The following is a 12,525-nucleotide window of genomic DNA, read 5'->3' on the forward strand; positions in this document are numbered from 1 at the left end:
TCACGCCCCTGCGGCCCTGGTAATACACAGAAAACCCTGTTCACAGTCAGTAACTTCTGTTCTGTAGGAAACTCCGGAATGTTCTACAGCAGAGATTGATCAAGTTCTTCCTTGACCAGAGTAAAAAAGATTCTGAAAAATATGCCAAGTTCTTTGAAGATTACGGCTTGTTCATGAGGGAGGGCATCGTGACCACCGCAGAGCAAGACGTCAAGGTAGGGCTTCTGGTCCTCGCTGTCAGACAAGGTAGGGCTTCTGGTCCTCGTTGTCAGACAAGGTAGGGTTTCTGGTCCTCGCTGTCAGACAAGGCGGGGCTTCTGGTCCTCGCTGTCAGACAAGGCAGGTGGGCGCTGGCCCTCTGCTGCCAGGGGCCAGCAGTTGAAGCATTGGGCTTCTGGGTCTCCTGATAGACGTAGCATGTGTCCTCAACTGTTTAGTCAAACTCAAGTGACTGATCGGATGCCTGATAAAGGCAACTCAAGGGCAGATTTCTCTGGTTCCCTTGAGTGTGGAGGGGAGGATGTGGCTGGAGTCCAGACAGAGAATTCCTGTGTTTTCTGACTATCTCTTTTTTTCCTCTTATTTTTACCTGGGCCCCCAATCTGTGGGATGGTGCCATTCACACTCAGAACAAATGATTCCCTTCAGTTAATTGTGGCTCCTTCAAGTTTTCAAGTTGAGGGCTTTGTTTGTTTGTTTTTGGTTGGTCAAGACAGGGTTTCTCTGTGTAACAGCCCTAGCTATTGATTTTCCTGGGGCTTTTGTTAGTAAAGGGAAACTAAAGGAAGGAGAGCTGAGATCTGTGCAGAGCTGCTGGAATCCTTTGGCGCTAGGTTAAGAGGTTGGACGCGCCCTCCCGGATTCTCCCAGAGGTGCACTTTGCCTATGCGTGTCTCAGTCCAGTCAAGGTGACTGTCAGGACCAGCCTCACGCACCCTTGTGCCACAGGCATTGTGCTCTTAGCTGTAAAGCCCAGCCTCTTGTCTCTTGACACCCTGGCCCCAGCAGCTGGAAGGAAGAGGAGTGTTGTGGGTTCAAGAAGACAACAGAAAATCAAGGGTGAGAATAGGGTACAATTATTGCCTTAGTTACTTTTTTTTTCTTTTTCTTTTTTTTTAAAGACAGGGTTTCTCTGTGTGGCCCTGGCTGTCCTGGAACTCACTCTGTAGATCAGACTGACCTCAAACTCATAGAGATCCTGCCTCTGCTTCCCAAGTGCTTAGATTTAAGGCATATGTCATCAACACCTGGCTCGACCTGCCAGGACCATTTGCCCAGGGTTGGCACCCCACAGTGGCCTGGGCCCGGGCCCTCTCACATCAATCATTAGTGAAGAAAATGCTCCACTCTTAGCCGGGCGGTGGTGGCGCACGCCTTTAATCCCAGCACTTGGGAGGCAGAGGCAGGCGGATCTCTGTGAGTTCGAGACCAGCCTGGTCTACACGAGCTAGTTCCAGGATAGGCTCCAAAACCACAGAGAAACCCTGTCTCGAAAAACCAAAAAAAAAAAAAAAGAAAAAAAAGAAAATGCTCCACTCTTATGGAGGCTTTTTCTCAGTTGGAAGTCTTTTCCAAATGACTATAACTTGTGTCAAGTTGACAAAAAACCTAGCAAGTAGTCACTGTACTCTTGATAAAGTCTTTCATGCCACCACTCCCGGGGCCAGGAATTTAGCTAATTTGGTCCATTTGTTCCTAAACGGCTTGAGACATTTCTTATTGAAGTATCACTTGCATGCTGTAGAATCCATCAGTGTCACTGCCTTAAAGGCCGCATGTGCTCCTGGGTGTGGCGCGTGGCTTTCCTCTGAGCTCCCCGCAGACTGTCAGCACGTCCGAGCAGTGCTAGTCCACTCACCATCGCCATTTGTTCCTTGTCTGCCACTGTGGCAGAGACCTGAGACAGTCAGCTTGAAGAAGGAAAGGTTTATTTTCGCTGAGTGACCTTTGATATTTGGGAGCTTTGATGAGGCATTAGGAGCATGTGGTGACAGGAAGGGACTGTGGACAAACGCACCTTTAAAGGAAACAACCCCAATGATTCTACCAACTAGACCCTGGTCCTAAGTCGTCCCCCCCCCCACTTCCTATTAGAACTCATCAGTATGCCAGAGCCCTTGTGATCCAGTCATCAGCTCTCGGCCTCAACAGTAAACTGCTGCTTAGGGCACCCAGCTCATGAACCCTTGGGAGCACTTATGGTCTATGATCCAGTGTGTGATCCATCACTCTCATCCGTCTCAGTTTTCAAGATTTATTCATTTATGTGTGCATCTGTGTATGTACACATATGTGTGCAAGTACAGCCATGAAGACCAGAGAGTATCGGTGCCCTCTGCCACTCCCCACTTATACCTTTTGATGGCATTCTATGTCCCTAAACTCAGAACTTAGATTTTCTCAGCTTGGTTGGAAGCCAGAAAGCCCCACCTTGGAGCTGGGTTTACAGGTGTGTGAGACACCCAATTGTGTGAGCGCTGGGGTCTAAATTCCAGCCCTCCTGAAGACTGTGCAGCTAGCTCCTGTAACCACTGGCCTTCTCCAGCTCCTGATCTGAGAACCTTTAGCTAACACCATGTAATAGCATTTGTTGGGCCAGGGCCTTTTTCAGATACTCAGTACACATTTTCACTAGGTGTATTTGTGTACAGTAAGAGCCAGATGTGCCTTGCCTTGGCAGATCTGAAAACCTTTGTCTCTGTCTGCTTCGGTCTCCTTTGTGTCCAAGGCACAGCATATAGCATGTTCATTTGGATCTGCCCCAATTGTTCTTCATGTCCTTTCCCCAGGCTTTTGTGCTGGAATGGTCAGAGGTGACAGTGGTTTAGATATAAGATAGCTTCCAAGCTGGTAGCTCCAGGACCTGCCTTGCTGCTGTTCCTTTCTGCACAGCCCGTATGGACTGCATGGGTCATATCTCTTTCCTGTTCCCTCAAGGCCCTTCTCTCTGCTATATACTCAAGAACAGGTACCATGAACACTCCTGGGTCTGAGGAGACTGGGAAATGCGTAATTTTTGTCTGTGTCCAGTTGTCACTGGAGAGAGAGAAGATACTAGGCACCAGAGTAGTGTCTGCATGAATAGGGCTGGCAACCCTGAAACAGTTCACCTAGCTCTTCTGGAGGCCCTAAGCCACCTAGGTCCTCTGTGTCTTCAGTGGGGCTCCTGGGCCTGTCTGAAACCGCAAGTTCACCATTGTGTCTGGGGAACAGGCCAGGGAGCCAGAAAACTTCAGGCTTCACCAAGAGTTGGGGATGATGCTCAGATCTTGGCCCTGGGGTAAGCAGTGATGTACCCACATATTTGCAGGAGGACATCGCGAAGCTGCTACGGTACGAGTCTTCAGCCCTGCCTGCTGGACAGCTGACCAGTTTATCAGACTATGCCAGCCGAATGCAGGCTGGCACCCGTAACATCTATTACCTCTGTGCCCCTAACCGGCACCTGGCTGAGCATTCACCGTACTACGAGGCTATGAAGCAGAAACACACTGAGGTGGGTGGGCTCCAGCCCTTTGCCAGGCCAACATTGGTATCTTAGAGGTTCTGAGCTCTGAGGAAAGGGCTTGAACTCCCAACTCTGCATGGGAGAAAAAACCTGAATGTGTTTGAGGGCCTGTAGGCAGTGCCCGTCTGTGATGTGGCTGTTGTTTGGTAGATGAATAATGTGTGTATCTGTCACTAAGACAGCCAGAGCCTCTCTCAGAAGCTTCTGGTGAGCCCCGTGTCCATGGTGTCCCCTCTGTACTGTGGGTTGACAGGCTTGGCTGCCCACAGGTGCTCTTCTGCTACGAGCAGTTTGATGAACTCACTCTGCTGCACTTGCGAGAGTTTGACAAGAAGAAACTGATCTCTGTGGAGACAGACATTGTCGTTGACCACTACAAGGAAGAAAAGTTTGAGGACACATCTCCAGGTGACTCCCATCTCTCTCTGGGGTATGGTCCCATGTGAATGTTGGGCCATCTTGACCTGCCCGTGAACATAGAGCTTTCTCTCCCACTCGCATTCTGGTTCACCAGCCTATGCAGGAGGCTGCTTGGGAAACATCCAGGGCCCAGGCATTGCTTTGCTACCACCACCACCACCCCCTTGTTTTTTTCCTGAGACAGGCTTTGGAGCCTGACCTGGAACTAGCTCTGTAGACCAGGCTGGCCTTGAACTCACAGAGATCTGCCTGCCTCTGCCTCCCAAGTTATCGGGGGTTTATGTTGGGGTTAATCCCACTAAACCTCTCAGGATCCAGAAGGATCACTATAGCAGGCGAAAACTCGCTAAAGATATCTGAGGGTAAATAAAATAAATTAGCTCACACAAGTCTTTTATTCATGTCCCATTTACTCTTTCTGCGCCCTCTCCGAGACTCTCCATGTCCCCCTTTCCTGTCCCTTGCTGTTCTGTGACTGCTCTACCCATCCCACCTGGCTTCCAGGTAACAAGCACGTCTTCAGAATCACCAAATAAGTAAAGGAGGCACCTATGTCTCAGAGAGGGCGTGGCTGTGAAACTTCCCAGCATATATCAGGGGGATTAATTTAAGTATCAATACAAAATTCTAAAAAGTTTCTGTACACTAACTGTATTTCTTAAGTGTAACTAGTTAATCTAGAAGTTTGTGAATAATAATCGTAGTAAACACATCAGTGCTGTTGCACTTTCCGAGCGCCTCTACAGCCTTGGTAACCATAGTAACCAGCAGGCCTGGGAGGAAGGCAGAAGTGCTTGATTTGCATTAGAGTCTAGCTAGCTGAGTTACCTGGGTGCCTGCAAGCGCCCAGGTGAGGAGTTTCTTTCTCTGGGGCTGCTTTAGTGACTCAAGCCCTTTTCCTGTATCTCTAGGGGTAAAGGCATAAACAGATAGTTTCCTGGACTATGATCATGTTAGTTGAAATGAAGGGTAAATACAGAATATTAATAGCTTGTTAGGTTAGGGCAAAAGACCAGTGAATTACACCTTCCTAAGTCTGCTGTTTGTCAGTGAGAGCAGACATACTGTCTCTCTGTTCAGTGCCTCCTACTTGGGGCTCCTTTCTTGTCATTGAGTCCTGTCAATAAGAATAATTGTGGAAGCCAGGCAGTGGTGGCACATGCCCTTAATTCCAGCACTCGGGAGACAGAGGAAGGCGAATCTCCGTGAGTTCTAGGCCAGCCTGGTCTACAAGAGCTAGTTCTAGGACAGGCTCCAAAGCTGCACAGAGAAACCCTGCATCGAAAAAAAACAAAAACAAGTAATAATAATAATAATTGTGGGGGACTAGCTTATGTAGATTTGACTCTTAGAACAAAGGGTTTGGGTTTGGCTGAGTGAATGCTTTTACACCTGTGCCCCATGGTGGAAGTCATCCAGTTGCCAGTACAGGAGAAGTCAGGTTTAAGGAATGATTTATACACTGCTGGGATATTATGGGAGGGAGAAATGTCATGATTTCACAAGATTTCTACAGAATTGACAGTGGCAATCCAAGAGACAAGTGTTCCTGAAGCCCTGCAAATTAGCTCCCTTATATGGAGTGTACAGTCCCGTAAGTCTGTCTAGTGGTCCATCAGCTTTTACTGTGTAGTCTTGTGGGCTCACATCACCGAGTGCTGGGATTAAAGGCATGTACCACCACCTAGCTCCCCCCCCCCTTTTCTTAAGATGGGAGTTCATTTTGTAGCCCAGGTTTGCCATGATCCTCCTCCCTCACTGCCCTGAGTACTGGATTACAGATGTGCGTCAACATGGTTGGGCTCAGACTTTTTAAAGTCCTGAAAAATTTGCAAAGGAGAGGGACGCACCAGTGTTTTCCAGGTTTCTCTGTGTCAGTGAAAGGCCTTTCCAAGAGCCTCTGTCCTGGTTCCTGGCAAGGAAGTGTGGCTAGACTTGGCTCAGGAGTGTGCTGAGTGGAGCTCACAGAGCGAGACACTGGTCAGCCGTCCCTAGGCTCACCCTCTTCTCTTGTGCAGCTGCTGAGCGCTTGTCCGAGAAGGAAACAGAGGAGCTAATGGCTTGGATGAGGAACGCACTGGGGTCTCGTGTCACCACCGTGAAGGTAAAGCCTCCCTGCAGTGCTGTGGAACTTAGTGTCTTCTCAGAGCCCGGCTGTAGCTGCGAGGGTCCACAGGAGGGTACTGAGCCAGGATGGAGACTCCACCAGGCACTGGCTTCTGTACTGTACTTGCCTGACACTGTCAGTCTGTACTGTCGCTAAACCCCAGTGGGGTTTAGGCCTCAGGGCGGCTGCTTCTGAAAAGCCTCCTTTGCCTCCTTGACCTTGCTCTCCTGAGGATCTCACTCTAATGCAAGGGTCCTTGAGCAGCTTGGGCTCTGCCTCTTCACACAGGAGGGGTGAAGGATCAGAGCCAGGCCAACTCCATCCCCTTAGGCATCTAGCTGTAATCTTTGTCGTCACAGCCTGGACAGATTACTGGAGCAGTTGATACAGAAGCAGACCACCATAGGCCAGTCTGCCCTCTGCCTGGTGGCCTGGGTAACTTCAAACCTGTCAACCCTGGGCCCTTCCCTATTGGGTTCTTCCTCATCCTGAGCCTTGCTTGCAGGTGACTTTCCGCCTGGACACCCACCCTGCCATGGTGACAGTGCTGGAGATGGGGGCTGCTCGGCACTTCCTGCGCATGCAGCAGCTGGCCAAGACCCAGGAGGAACGCGCTCAACTGCTACAGCCTACTCTGGAGATCAACCCCAGGTATGCCCAGGTTCCAGCTCCCACCACAGATCGTGTGAGCGCAGGGTCTCCTGTCAGGAGAGCATTTTAAAAAGTATGGATGTACTTCTGAGAGAAAGCCCTTGGATTAAGCAGAAGTTAAAAAGGTCTTACTGGAAGTTTAAATAGAACATTGCTGGTCTTTTTCCCCCCTTTGTACCCTTAAAACCACTTTTGGAAGTTGCCATTTTTTAACTTCATGGGGCGGGTCCTGGTGTGTGTGGCAGAGGACGTTCACTGTGTGGACAGATTTGTGTGACTTCTAGTTTGGAGCTCTTGGGAGCAGGGTGGCTATGAGCACGTGCTTCTCTAGGCTGTACAGTCTTCAGAGTTCCCAGGTCTATGATGGGGTGAGCACATTACATTTTTGGCCTGCCATAGAACCTGTCTTCCCAGACTTCTCTCCTGCTGCTTCTCTTCTTCAGTGTTCCTTAAGGTTAGTTTGTTTGAGATGGTCTCACCATGTAGCCTTGGCAGACTGGAACTTGCTATGTAGACTAGGCTGGCCTCTAACTCACAGCCCTTCTGCCTCCCGAGTGCTGGCATTATAGGTGTACACCACTATGCCTGGCTTTAGTTTCTAATGGCTATTATCTTAAGGTATCTTTTGATGGTGGTATGATCTTAATTTTAATGTAATTTATAAATCTTAGCTGCTTTAGGGTTTCTACAGAATCACCTCTTTCTAAAAAGCTCTCTAGTTTAGACTTTGGAGTTATTTGAGAGTTTGTTTGATTCTTTTTGTTTTTCAAGACAGAGTTTCTCTATGTAGCCCCAACTGTCCTGGAACTCACTCTGTAAACCAGACTGGCCTTGATCGCCTCTGCCTCTGCCTCTGCCTCCTGAGTGTTGGGATTAAAGGCTGCACCACCTCTGTCTGGTGATACTGACACTCTTATGGTGATTATTATCTGGGTGTTTTCTAGAATCCTGGTATTTTTTTGTGCTAGACAGATACATTGTAGTTTTTAGAGTTCTAATAATGATAACATAATGGCAGCAGCTCTGGTTAGAGATGCTCAGTTTGAGCTTGTTTCCCTCTTGGTTTCCATGATGCAGGCACACACTAATAAAGAAGCTCAGTCAGCTGAGAGAGCGTGAGCCGGAGCTGGCCCAGCTGCTGGTGGATCAGGTGAGGAGGACCGTTTCTCTTTGTCTGCCTGGGGTAGGAAGCTGCTCTCTTCCCAGGGGTCACATGTAGGTCAGACTGGACTTGAACCCCCATCCTGATTTTTATCTCCCATCCCTACATTTCAGATCTATGAGAACGCCATGATAGCCGCAGGCCTTGTCGATGACCCCCGGCCCATGGTAGGCCGCTTGAACGACCTTCTGGTCAAGGCCCTGGAGAAACACTGACAGCCCAGAGACTGGATCTAGTGTGCAACCCAGGCCTTCTCAGTGACAGATGGAGCTGCCTGGGGAGGAAGGACTTGATACACAGATGCTACCACCAATTGCTCAAGTTCGGCTTTATTTACCTCAATTAAACAGTATAGCAGTCCACATGGTAGGCTTCTGTCTGCTCTGAGACAGAGAGGGCTTGAATACTGCTCATGTCTGCTGGACAGGTACAGTCTCCCCCACCAGAAGCACCTACTGCACTGCCTGATGACATCAGGTTTACTTGAGTGTCACCTCCACTGGGTAATGGTCACTGATGGCTTCAGCCTGCAGAGGTGGGGAGGCAGGGAGGGCATGAGGCCAGAGCATGGCCTAACCCCCCCTCCGCCCACATCTCGTGTGGGAAACAGTAGCAATGTCGGGAATCACCAAAGCCAGCTCTTGTTTGGCCTTGGGCTAACGCAAACCACATGAAGGAGGGATACATACCAGCTTCTGGGTAAGTTTGTAGGCTGCTTGGAAGTCAAAGGGAGCAACTGAGTCGGGAACAACAGCGCTCTGGAGCTGAGTTCCAGCAACCACGATCCTGTAGGACATCAGAGGACAAGGTTCCTTCACCCTCTTGTCCCACCTAGACTCTTAGGTAATGGTTTCCTGGCTCTGGGGTCCAAACTCGGTCCACCCAGGAGCATTAAGAGAAGGCCCTGCACTGGCAGGAACTGGTTGATTCACTGATTCTGAGTCTGGACGAGCACGCTGGCTGCTTACCTGTCATAGGCACACTCTGTGGATGTGACCGTGGTGTCTGCACTGTCAGGGATCAGCCACTGGAAGAGAGGGCTTGTCCGAAGGCGGATGGAAGACCACTGGGAGGAGCTTACGTAGCTGCAGCCAGCATTGAAATCGCCCATGAACATGACGTCCTATCAGGAAACATGACTGTTGGTCCAGGGACAGTCAGGGCCAGTAGAACCACTGTCCCTAGGATGGGCTCACCTCTAGGTCCCATTTTTTTCGGATATCCAGGTAAACATCATAGAGGGCATCAATCTCAGTCACAGCGTCTGCTGGGGCTGCATGCAAGGGCACAATCGCAAACTCTCTGACCGCTGAGGAGACAGTAGATAGACATGGATCCAGAGACCAGCCTGGACTGTAGCTGGCCTGAGGATACACTGGGGCCCTCAGCAAGGCCTGGCTTAGCTCTGGATCAGCGATAGATTGTGTGACCACCTCCAGAGGGTAGGCAATGTCCTCGTAGTTAAATGTAAATGAGAGCACTGGGATCTGAGGGCTCTCCCATGGGAGAGGGGAGTGAGTGGCGGGGAACGGGTAGCCCTGCCATAGGCTTCTAGATGCCTGGATGAGAGCTGCCAGGTGTGACTCCCCTTGGCCTGGGCAGGGCTGAAAGTGGAGCACAGCAACACTCACTGGTGAACGGGGAATGGAACTTGACAATGGTTGGCTCTCGGCTGAAAGTGTCACTTCCACAAGGCTCACAGCCATCATCATAGTAATAGCTGTCTAGAACAGACACCTGGTCAGGCCTAAGGAAAGACCAGACAGGAGGTGAGCTCAGGGGTGAGAGCCACTCCAGCCTTCTGGAAACCTGTCCTGGGAACAGGAGAGGTAGGTGTATACTCACCATAACACACGGCTAACCCAAGTCTTTCTTGTCCTGTTACAAGCTGTGAGAGGCGCCAGAGTAGATGATACCCACCCGGCCTTAACCTTACCCCGTGGTCCTGTGCTCTTGTCCTACTCTGTAAGGGCCTCCCAAGTTAAAGGGGGTGCCCCGGGCTTTCTAAACCACCCTCAGCCTCTGCAGTACAGATTTGGGGGTCCTATCTACATTTCATGCTTGTATTCTCGGGAGTTGACAGCATAGGTCTTTACCTGTACAAGAAAAGGTACTGTTCCTTGTAGCTGTTGCGACCCAGAGGCTCACTGACCACATAGCGATAGGTGTCAGGCACATCCCTGGACAAAAGAAACCAAAGGTCCTTTGGGGCCACAGAGGGAACCTCCTGGAATCCGGCAGCAAGGTTCCATCCGTGGAGCACAAGGGGAGTGAGGCTGTTTCCCGAGAAGTGGTTGTGCTATCCACACTCCAGGACACTGTCACCCACCGATTGAGCACATCCAGAAGCTTCCCGACAGCCACCAGGTGGGTGTCTCTGACCTCTTGGATAAGGACGATGTCATAGCGACGCACGATCTGGGGGTGGGGTCACAACAGCTTAGCAAGGCAGGCTAGGTGGACGGTCCTGCCACCAGCAGCCCAGGGCTGTAGCTTACACTCTGGTCAGATATCCGCCAGCCACAGACAGTGATCTGGGCTGACAACCCGGGGACTGGTAAGGCCTGAGGTTCACTGGCTTCTGTGGCCCTTAGCAAAGCTACCACCTCCCCTGGGGGTCTGTCTGCTCTCGGGCATGGCCCACCCTGAACTTACTTCCACAATATAGCCAGAGATGGTAGCATTGGACATCTTAGTGTTTCCAAAAGACCGGATGTTGAAGGCTGCGATGTTTAGAGTCACAGCCAGCTGCAACAGGCTGAGCAGGGTGAACAACACCCCCATCAGCCCTGTGTATCTCATCCTGTGAGATTGTAGGTGGTCAGGACAAAGAAGCAGTGACCTTGTCACCCTTCTGTAACACTGTGCTGGCCTCAGCTGGGAGCCATCAGTCCTCCCCCCATCCCTGCCCCCCCCCAGCTGGGAGCCATCAGTCCCCCCCCCATCCCTGCCCCCCCCAGCTGGGCGCCATCAATCCTTCCCCCCATCCCTGCCCCCCCCCAGCTGGGCGCCATCAATCCTCCCCCCCATCCCTGTCCCCCCACACACACACCTGTACCACAGGAGAGACCCTGGGTTCCTCATTCACTCACCTGGAAGCCTGGCCTGGGTGGGTACAGTACACTCTGAAGTGACTGGTCTAGCCAGAACAGATCTGCTCTGCTGGTGGGGTGAGTCCCTGAGTCCACTCTAGGACTGGCTGATGAACGAGGGAGCTTGCTCCACCGATGACCTAGCCTGGTACAGAGATGCCTGTAGAAATGGTGAAAATTCTGCCAAAAACCTGGAATATTCTGATACTAATTTCTCCTTTTACTTTTAAAGTAAAAAAAGCAGCGTGCAATTGCAGAGCGGCTACCTCTCCAGGTCACTGCTCAGGCAATGCCAGCCTGCCTTGCCCTGCCCTGCCAGTTTTAAAGGCTCAGGCAGTTATGACCTCCCCAGGGCACATGTGTACCCTTCACCCAAGAGCACAGAACAATGGGGCTGCCTATGTGGCCATCCTACTGGGGCCCGGAGCAGGCCAACAACACGTACTAACTTCAACAGACATAGAGCCTCCTTGCTGCTGTACAAACAGAGTCTGATAATGTTTATGCATGTTTATAAAATGTCTGATAGTATCCTTTGTCCATCCTGTCTTCACCACCAGGGATGGGCAGTAAGTATGCTGGCTTATCTACTTGTGTCTGGGACACCTTAAAGTCACCTTATAGCCAGAGGCTAATTTCCAGATGTGTTGTACATGGACAAGACAGCTGCTCTGCTCTGTGGCTTAGGATGACCCCTTACCCCCCAAGCTGGTAAGCTGCTATAGGCTCTGGGTGGGAATTCTTCCTCGGATAACAAGCTCTGAGGAACCCTAAGTACCTACATCACAAGACAACATAACTCAGGGCTGGGTCTTGCGTCTTTGTGTTCCTATTCTGGGGCTGCTCAAACAAAATGCCCCGATCCATGAAAACTGTAGCCAGAAGTCCAGCACCTGGCGGTCATGTGCGCCCCACTCTAGGGGAAGGTTGCTGTCACTCCAGCCCCTCACCTTCGGATAAGTCAGGATACTGTCCCATCTCACTGCCCTGATCACATCTCTGCCCCCCCCCACTGTGAGTCTACGTGCACATATGGAGGCCAGAGGCTGATAGAGGACATCCTCCTCTGTTGCTCCCCCATCCTATTTTATGAGACAGGGTGTCTCACTGAATCTAAAGAGCACCACGTTGACTAGAGCGGCTGGCCAGCAAACCTGTGCCATACTGATGTTACATGAATGCTCTGGATCTGACTTGGATCTTCGTGCTTCTGGGTGGGTACACACTTTGCCAAGTGAGCCATCTTCCCGGCTCCCAAAGTTCTCTTTTGCCAAGTATTAGAATGTGAACCTTTTTCTGGGTGCCATCATTTACCCCTCTATCAGAAGCTCTGTGCAGGAGGGGTTGGCTCTCCAAGGACAACACTGCCATGTTACAGGGACAGAACCCTCCCTAGGAAGGAAGAACTCACATACTCGGGGAGACGTGGAAATAAGATACAGGAGGTTGAGTGAATTCCAGAGCAGGGTGGCCTAGAGGGCAGGAGCCAGAAAGGCTAAGGTCAGCAGCGTACGGCCGATCTGCCAGCTGACCAGGCACCTGGCGTGCAGGACTAGAAGGAATTAATAAGAGTACAAAAGTAAAG

The 12,525-nt window shown here is 50.8% G+C and overlaps 2 protein-coding genes across 2 annotated transcripts in view; one reads left to right on the top strand and one right to left on the bottom strand.

Moving 5' to 3' along the window:
- Positions 1-8,210, top strand: part of Trap1 (TNF receptor associated protein 1) — a 33,784-nt gene extending 25,574 nt beyond the window's left edge. Inside the window, exons 12-18 of the mRNA XM_057776542.1 lie at positions 68-215; positions 3,311-3,496; positions 3,778-3,916; positions 5,947-6,032; positions 6,541-6,686; positions 7,764-7,836; positions 7,962-8,210. Of these exons, the coding sequence (XP_057632525.1) occupies positions 68-215; positions 3,311-3,496; positions 3,778-3,916; positions 5,947-6,032; positions 6,541-6,686; positions 7,764-7,836; positions 7,962-8,063 (880 nt within the window). The 3' untranslated portion in view covers positions 8,064-8,210. The remainder of the gene's footprint in view (positions 1-67; positions 216-3,310; positions 3,497-3,777; positions 3,917-5,946; positions 6,033-6,540; positions 6,687-7,763; positions 7,837-7,961) is intronic.
- Positions 8,211-8,327: 117 nt separating this feature from the next.
- On the bottom strand, positions 8,328-10,632 carry Dnase1 (deoxyribonuclease 1). The gene is made up of 8 exons (XM_057776866.1): positions 10,504-10,632; positions 10,178-10,266; positions 9,945-10,028; positions 9,480-9,595; positions 9,045-9,157; positions 8,817-8,971; positions 8,538-8,634; positions 8,328-8,375 (listed from the first exon to the last, which is right to left on the bottom strand). Exons 1-8 carry the CDS (start codon positions 10,630-10,632, stop codon positions 8,328-8,330), a joined length of 831 nt encoding a protein of 276 aa, XP_057632849.1.
- Positions 10,633-12,525: the final 1,893 nt, after the last annotated feature.

This window comes from Chionomys nivalis, chromosome 7 (assembly GCF_950005125.1).
Source record: "Chionomys nivalis chromosome 7, mChiNiv1.1, whole genome shotgun sequence".
In the NCBI taxonomy this organism is placed as follows: domain Eukaryota; kingdom Metazoa; phylum Chordata; class Mammalia; order Rodentia; family Cricetidae; genus Chionomys; species Chionomys nivalis.